The 8,968-nt window shown below is 42.9% G+C and overlaps 1 protein-coding gene across 1 annotated transcript; it reads left to right on the forward strand.

Annotated features, from left to right (window-relative positions):
• On the forward strand, positions 4,938-7,391 carry LOC109947274. Its single transcript, XM_020557202.1, has one exon. The coding sequence runs from the start codon at positions 4,938-4,940 to the stop codon at positions 7,389-7,391; it is 2,454 nt and encodes an 817-aa protein (XP_020412791.1).

Here is an 8,968-nt window from a genome sequence, read left to right on the forward strand (position 1 = left end):
CATAGCGCTCGGGATCATAAGCGCGACGCTTCTGTCTGACTGGTCTGACGGCAGGATTGACGCTAAGCCTATGGGATGTGATGTCTGGTGATATGCCAGGCATGTCATTGTAGGACCATGAGAAGACTTCGGAGTTGAGGCGGAGGAAAGCGACCAGGTCAGAGCGAAGCTCTGGCGAGATGGAGGTGCCGATCCGGACTTGTCGATCCGGGATATCGTCATGGAGGGTAACCAGCTCCAGGTCCTCCATAAGTTCGGCCTGTGGTGCGATGGACTCCTCCCTTGGGTCTTCAGGTGGTTCTGTGCCAGCTTGAGGAGGGGCGGGAGCCTTGGTTACTGCTAGGGCTTCACTCCTATGTTGGCGATTGGTGGATTTGATGGCTGAAGCATAGCAGCTTCAGGCTCCGAGTTGGTCGCCGCGCATCGTGCCTGGGCCATTAGGAATGGGAAACTTCAACAGCAGCATATGCGTGGAAATAAAAGCTCTCATTTGGGCCAGGGCTGGGCGGCCGAGGATGACGTTGTAGGCTGTGGGGCAATCGACGATAAGGAAGGGGGTAGTGATCGTCGTCCGCTGGGGTGCGGCCCCAATTGAGATAGGGAGATGAATGCTGCCAATGGGCTGGACCACATCACCCGAGAAGCTCACAAGGGGTGTGATGCTTCGGTCGAGTAGGTGAGGCGGGACCTGGAGTTCATTGAAGGCCTCGGCAAACATCACACTGACCGAGCTGCCAGTGTCCACCAGGATACGCCCAACGTCGAAGTTAGAAATGTCAGCCCGGATAATGAGTGGATCGTCATGGGGAAGGATAACACCACGCTCCTCCTCCTCGCAGAAGGTAATGGGGGCCCAGCCAGTCCTGTGGGTCTTTGGCAAGCGTCCCTGCTCGGTGCTGAAGACCTGGTGCGCATAGGTGGAGCGGACATAATGTTTGATGGAGTTGTTGGAGGTGCCAGCCAGGGTAGGACCTCCGCTGATGGTGGAGATCATGTTGATTTGTCGTTGGTGAGGGTTAGGCGGGGCTGGTATGTTGCGTACATAGTTGTCCAGCTTTCCCTCGCGGATGAGCCCTTCAATTATGTTGCGCAAGGCAACACAAGATTCGGTGTCATGGCCGCTGAATTGATGAAAACGGCAGAAGACACCCGTGTTTGGCATGGGCTTGCTGGATGGTCTCCGGGGGGGTGGCTTGGGGATGATAGGAGCTTCACGCACCAGGACATTTTCATAGGGTGTGAGTCCTTTCCCAGTTCCGCTTTAAAACACGGTAGTCATGTTCTAGCTCAATGTTCTTGCAATGAAGGTGCTCGTATTTTTTCGACATTTTAGTGACACTGTCGCGGAGGCGCTCCACTTCTGCCTGGAGAGTGGCATCTTCCGAAGATTTCCTTCTAGAAGTACCATCGCGGGGGGTATGATGCTGGGTATCGCGGCTATCCTCGGTCGGCATAGCAGAATGTGGGGTGAAGAAGAGGCGACGGGGCCTGAGGGGTGAAGGAGCCAGCTGGGCTGATAGAGAAAGAGGGGATTCAAGTGTCGAATTCCCACAGACGGTGCCAAATTGTTGATGCTCAAATTGGCCCGGCCAATAGTGAGTCCAACTTAGTGATTAGGTATGCGGGGTCTTCAGCAGGGAAGAGAGCTGAGGCCCTTGGTGAAATATAGGTTGATGGGAAACCTGCAGAAGACAAAGTGGGAGAAGCAATCGTTAAGCTTCGGACACCGGTGTGGTGCCGGCCGAAGGCTCTCCGATGCCTAAGTCAGTTACAAGTAGTAATTCTGGCAGAGTAACAGTAAAAGTGCGAGAATAGTTCTTGCTTTTACCTGGGTACTGTTCCCTATTTATAGGGAGGTGAAAGTAGGAGGTTTGCACAAAGTTCCGATGTGGGACTTTGTGCAAGTCGTCGTGGTGGCGACACGTGTCCTGGAGATTAGGTTTGGCAGCTGGGGGCTTCGGTAGGTGTCTGGCACCTCGGAAGTGTGTCTTCCTTCGGCACAGGAGAAGGCGTGGCTGCCTTGGTGCTAGTCACTTTGGTGCTGGGTATGCTCGGTTCATTATGGTGTAAACAGTGTTTAATTACTTAGCATCTGCAGTGAGTGAATAGAACTGACTGCATGAAATTGGATTGATACAGACGACACCATGTATTAATACAAACAGAAACCCTTGTGATTTTGGATCAATACAATGCAACGCCATATTGATCCACGTTAGTGTACTAATGTCATTTGAACAAGATGCAGCAAGTACAACCAATGACAACATGAATATAAACATACACAAAGATTTGTTAACCCAGAAACCCAACAAGGGGGAAAACTGGGGGACCAAGCCAGTAAGAGAATCCACTATCAATCAGAAGTACTAGATACAGAGGGAGTTAAACTCGATCTACACTCAGTAGGCAGCAAACTATCTAACCTTCTAGCAAAGCACAATATTAGCTCATCTACACACAATAGACAGCTAACTATCTAACCTTCCAGAAAAGCACAATCTCTACTTCTCAGCAGCAAGTTCTCTTCCAGTCTTTGCATGAGCATTCAACTCCAATTGCAACAAACAATCTTCATGGTTTTCAACAGCACCAAGCTCCAAGTTGCAGAAAGTATAATGATATGAAGTGAGTTCTGGTTTCAGATTTTCATCTTTCTTAATCGCAAAGAATGATTAAGCTAGACAAATGAAACCAAGTGTTGTGATGATTAAATTAGAAGTAATGAACTTGAAGCTTATAGTTTAAATCAACATAACAACAATGAAACAAAAGACTCAGCCGAAATCAATGTGAATATACTCGGAGGAATTTTATGTGTATGCAATCATATTCATACTCTCAAGTAATTAACAATGGCTGAAACAATAAAATAATTTTTGAATGCTCAAGAGCAGATGATTTCAAAACATAGAACCGGGTCTGCATCAAAGATGCATATTTTCTGTTTTTACATGTCTAGCATGAATGGTTCTTCTTCAGAGAATTGATAAAAATGAAGCAAGTTCAAATGAACTTCTCAACCTCTTCCTTACGTCTAGCTTAGTATGTATAGAGATTTAATTCGAATGAAGAGGGGATATTTTGAACACAGAGAATCATTCACCGCACATATAATATAAAGAATGTTGTCTGGTGGCTAAATATCTGAAAGGGCAAGACTACAGCAAACTCCGTTCCTATGGAGTGATACTAGAAAACCAGTATGCAAGTGTATCTCAATGAACAACCTATTTGTTGTCCAATAAGGAGCAACACACATAAAGCTACGCATGGTCTGTCCAAGACATGTTTGAAAGAGAATAACTAAAAGTGATCTCAAGGTGGGCGGTTTCAAGAAGAATAAAAGAAATAAAATAGTTTTAAAAATCTTCTTGAAACAAGCTATTCAGATAAAGCACACAAGGCAAGGGATAATGATAAATAACAGTAAAATGTCATGTGCTTTGTGAGCTGGAACAAATGAAGGAGCTGCAAGGTTTGACTAAAATATTCAACACAGCCATAGAGATATTTATCTTTAGGTGAACGGCGCAAGAAGAATAAAGAGGAACACAGGCTGTAACAGCAGTTGAAATAGAGAGCCCATGTTTTGTCAGAAACATCATGTGGAAAAATAACATAAAGACTTCCCTTCAGAAAACTAGTTTCAAGAAAACAAATACTATATAATACTATGTTGTTTTCAAGAATACTAAAAGAGAGAATGGAAGGTCGGTTGAAGGAAGACTCTTGCTTTTGAAAACTAGTTTCAAGAAGTTTAATGGGAAATATGCTGATATAATCACTTTTCACAAGTGGTATGCTGAAATAATCAGGTTACAAATTGTGTTCTGATATAATCACTTTTGAACGTGAAATGACCAAACTGCCCTCCATATAAAAGCACATGTAGCAACCCGTTGCCACCCCTTTTCTGAAAGGGAACTTGTCTGAACTCAGCTCAACTCTCTCTCCTCTGTGTTGGAAGGTTGGCAAAAATTGGGTGAACTCCAGGTTGCGAGACATGTTCCCACTGAGCAATCCAGTTCGCAACCCATCCATCGTCATAACCCAGATGTCATCAAATTTGGGACCCTAGTTTGGGCGCAGCGAAGCCGGAAGGCACGGCCTCCATTGTTGACCTCCAGATCGAGCTGACTGCTGCGATTCCACAGAGAAGGGAAAGTGGCGACTTCCGGTGTCGCTGTGAACGGATGTGAGTTGTGATATTGGTTTGGTAGTGTATGTGTATTATGAAATCGTTCAGCCCCTTTTCACCACAGAGGGCATAAAAGCTTAAATTTTCAGTTTGCACTTGTTGTGATATGTTGAAATTCATAGTTTGTGATATTATCTGCAGTGGGAGCTGTCTGGTGAACTTGAATTTTGTTTAAAATTGACCGAATGCGTGTATAATGTAGTGCAATGTGTTTGATAATGGTGAAAATAACAGCACACAGAAAAATCATATGTTAACTTTGTGTGGCCTAAAAATTTGTAAATACGGCTAGTGTTAGGCTCAATTTAGATGCTAATGTGGGGAATTTATTGGCATTCTGGGTTTGTTTTGGTAAGAAGTATAGTTTGTGTGTTTTGGTTTCGAATTTGGTAATTGAGCTTGTACTACATTATACGCTTTCTATCACAACCTGATCCTTTTGTTGAAAGCGTTTACATTTGTGCAAAAGACTTGGAGGGTTAGAGGGTTCGTATTTCTGCCATTGTATGTGTATGTTAGTTTGTTAATAACTTGGAACCCACAGATATGTACAAAATCAGAAAAAAAACAAAAAGGAATAAAAGTTGTTGAAGCAGCTACAATTTGAGTTTGAAGATTTGAGGATTTAGAAGATGATATGTGTAGTGGAATGATTGTTGTGCATGTTTTTATTCATCTATTTTGTATTTTTTAGTGTTATGAATCGGTGTAGTAATTATTTATGTTTTTTGCAGAAATGGATACAGTTGGAATTTTGGTATGCTACAATGGAAGTTGGGTTAAGAAGGATAACATTGAGAGTTATGAAGGTGGGGAGGCTAAAGGCATAATAGTGTCACGGAACGTAACGTTTTCCGAACTTGTTGAACGCATTTATAAGATCATGGATGCAGAGCCCACGAAATATAGTGTCACATTGAAGTATTCAGTTCCTGTATCTGCATCTGTCAGTAAGCAGATAAGGGTTGAAGACAATGATGATGTTCAATATTTTCTCAAGTACAACACAGATGTTATGGCCTCTAAAGTAACCCCTTTAGTAGCAAGCTTGAAAAATATCGAAGGTCATGGTATTGAAGGGTGCAATGGCATTGTAAGCGTTGAGAGTAGCAATGCTCCTGCTACCTTTGTTGTGGAACGAAGAAATGTGGCAATTGCGCACAATGAAACTGAAAATGGTGGGAATGGTTTTAATTGGAGTGATTGGGTTGAAGAAGTTCATTTTGAAAGCGGTGAAAACATAGTTGCTGATTTGTATCAACCTAGCAATGAAGAGGAACCGTACTCTGCACCAATTGTGCATCCTCATGAGGACAGCAGTGCGGAACCCTCCACTGTGCAGTGTAGACAGGTGCAATCTGAACCTCCCCGGCAATCAAGTTCGAGTGAAATGCATACAATTCGGGTTGATTCGAAGCATGGTGAGAGTGTGGAATATATTGGTTATGGTGGAGGCCTTTCGTGCATAAATTGGGAAGCAAATTTGAAGGTTGGCCGAGTTTATCCAAATAAGATTGCCCTTTTAAAAACCATCAGTTTAGCAGCAATTAGAGGCCACTTTCGGTTCAGAACAGTCCAATCTGGGAAGCGTCGGTTTTGTGTTCGCTGTTGGCAGGTGCCTTGCCCTTGGAAACTTCGGGCATATAAGGTTGGATTACATGAGTTTAAGGTTGTTAAATACGATCCACTTCATGAATGTGATCTGAGGTTTGTAAGTAGTCACCATCCTCAAGCTACGGCCGAATTGGTGTCTGACTGTGTTAAATGGAGATTTCAGGATTCGCGCAGCATTTATACTGCAGCTGATATAAAGACAGATGTGCAAAAAAACTTTGGTGTCAGCATAAGCTACTCTACAGCTTGGAGAAGCCGAGAGTTAGCTTTCAAAACAATGAGAGGGTCTGCAGAAGAGTCGTATTCCCTTCTCCCTTCCTATTGTTATGAGTTGGAGCGTACAAATCCGGGAACTTTGACATACATTCAGACTGATGCAGCCGACCAATTCTTATATTTTTTTATGTCAATTGGTGCATGCATACGAGGATTTAAGTCGTCAATGCGGCCCGTGATTGCTGTTGATGCTACCCATTTGAAGTGCAAGTATAAAGGTGTTTTGTTTGTTGCGACCGCATTTGACGGAAATCGCAACATATATCCTGTTGCCTTTGGGATTGGAGATTTGGAGACCGATGCAGCATGGGAGTGGTTTTTGAGAAAATTACATTGTGCAATTGGTGATTGCTCGAATCTTGTTGTCATATCTGATCGCAATGTTAGCATACAACATGGGTTGCGTAGAGTTTTTCCTGGGGCAAGCCATGGTATTTGCTTTTATCACTTGAAAGGCAATATGAAAGCCTCATTTCACTTGAAGCAACGGGATCCGATATTGGGGTATTTTATAAGGGAAGCGAAGTCTTATCGTCTAGCGGAGTTCAATCGTCACTTCTCGATGATAAACAATGAGCGAGTGCGAACTTATCTACTACGTGCAGGCGTTCAGAAGTGGTCTCGGGCCCACTGTGATGGACGACGCTATAATGTGATGACAACGAATATTGTGGAGTCCATTAATTCAGTTCTTCGTTTTGCAAGGATGCTTCCGGTCCTACACTTGATCGATGAAATCACAAATTTACTTCTCACTTGGTTTAGTCAACGTCGAGATTTAGCAATGAAATGTCATTCTACATTGTGCCCTGATTTGGGTGAACAGAAGTTAAGGAAGAGGTTAGACGCTGCATCAAGGATGAATGTGGTCAAAATCAATGATGTTGAGTATAATGTTCTGGATGGTGATTTGAACGGTCTGGTGCACTTGGCAAACCGTAGTTGTACGTGCAGGAAGTTTGACTTGGAGCAACTCCCGTGCAAGCATGCTATTGCGGTATGTCGGCACTTGAATTTGAACCCCTACTCATCTGCCTCTTCTTATTATACACGAGCTACATGGGCAGCGGCATATGCTGAATCTATTTATCCTGTACCACCTAAAGGCACATGGGTTATTCCCGAACATTTGAACAATGTCAAAATCCTTCCTCCTGTTTGTAAGGTTATGCCGGGCCGTCGCAAAATGCAAAGAGTACCTTCGAAAGGAGAGGACTCCCGGCAAAAAAAATGCTCAAGGTGTGGTGTGAAGGGCCACTACCGAAATACATGCAAACAATCTGTCCCTGTCAAGAACTGAAGTGTCTAATTGCGCATATTGTACAGTTGTTCAGTTTGTACCTCAGTTGTCATCAACTGTGAAGTTCATGAATAGGTTCGGTGATGCTGCATACATGGAAGTCCGTCAATTAAACGGTCATGTGAAGCATATGGAACAAGGTAACAAGTTCCTTGCAATGAGAGCCTATTATTAGTAGCAATTTCTGAACATACAGTTCCACCTGTTTTATGGAAACCAGCTGTTATTTAACAGTGTTCCACTGGCCAATGTGTCTTACAGATTAGCATTTCTATTCGTTTGTGATGTACCTTTAATTTTCATTTATATTGTATTCGATTTGCTGCTGTGAAATGTGATTGTAGTCACGTTCGCATCACTTGGTTTCCTTTCCTACACAACGTTATGTCCTGTCTTTATATGCACCGTATTGGTATTGTATTGTACCTTTGTTGCCATCGTATTGGTATTGTATTGTACCTTTGTTGCACGGCTATTGGTAGTGTAATGAAAACGGTTTCTGTCCCAAATGAAAGGGCCTAGAAGGCTAACTAAAATGTAAATATTTGGGAAACTATCCATGCAGCTACACATGGTGAACACATCACTACTATCGTTATATGGACTTTTCAAATAGTTAATTATTCACTTCATGTCACACACACAGAGGAACAAACCCTTCCCCATTGGTGTGTGATTAGTGCCTATGGACTCTGGTACCTATAACTTTTCCAATCCAACCTGTTTTGCAAAATAACAAAGTCAGTTATTAGTGTTCTATATTGTTGGTCACAGTGTCCGTGGTTTGTATCCAATTGCCTTAAGGTATCAATACATGTCCCATATTTCCATGGATATTCCGCGCGTCATAACCATCGATCTGTCCGAAACCCTCCATATACACGACCATTGCTAGAGTCACTGTTTATAATTACTCAGATGTAGAGGCTATAATATGAGGTGTATATCCATAAAGCAGCAATAAAACCGTACTATAAGCACAATACGATTACAATATGTGTCAATAATTATACAATACAACCACAATATACATCCTTAATGCTTGTAATATGAGGCCAATAAACGTTTAATAAGCACACCTCCACGTTACAGTACTTCATATTTATACAAACTAAGTAATTTCCCACTCAACGGTGAGAATAAGAGGAAGGCGTAAACAAGGCACCACATTCAAACAAAAGCCACCAAATACATACAAAATGATTCCACCCGTACTTACCCTGACCCAGCTACAGAAACCCTTCCACAAAATCACCATGTTTACAGGTCCATGAATAGATCCAATTCTTTGGTCTTCTTCCTCGCTGCATGCACAAGGCTATGATCAGCCATTCCCTGGCCACCCTTATTCAGCACCTGCCAGACACCACCAACATCTATTTCGCTCCAATTGTAGTCTGGTGACACGACGGAAGCATAATCCCGGAACATCTCGAACCCATTGTTAAAACATTCAACCAGTTCATGGTTAAATTCTTCAGAGTCAGTGAATTTTTGGACAGCATCTTTCTTTGTTTCTTCCAATTGGACAGCATCTTTCTTTGTTTCTTCCAATTGTAACGTCAACATTGTTCAGC

Source organism: Prunus persica, chromosome G2 (assembly GCF_000346465.2).
Source record: "Prunus persica cultivar Lovell chromosome G2, Prunus_persica_NCBIv2, whole genome shotgun sequence".
In the NCBI taxonomy this organism is placed as follows: Eukaryota; Viridiplantae; Streptophyta; class Magnoliopsida; order Rosales; family Rosaceae; genus Prunus; species Prunus persica.

Bases quoted from the DNA above. Each gene is read 5' to 3' on its own strand.
- LOC109947274 (XM_020557202.1), top strand. From the start codon at position 4,938: ATGGATACAGTTGGAATTTTGGTATGCTACAATGGAAGTTGGGTTAAG.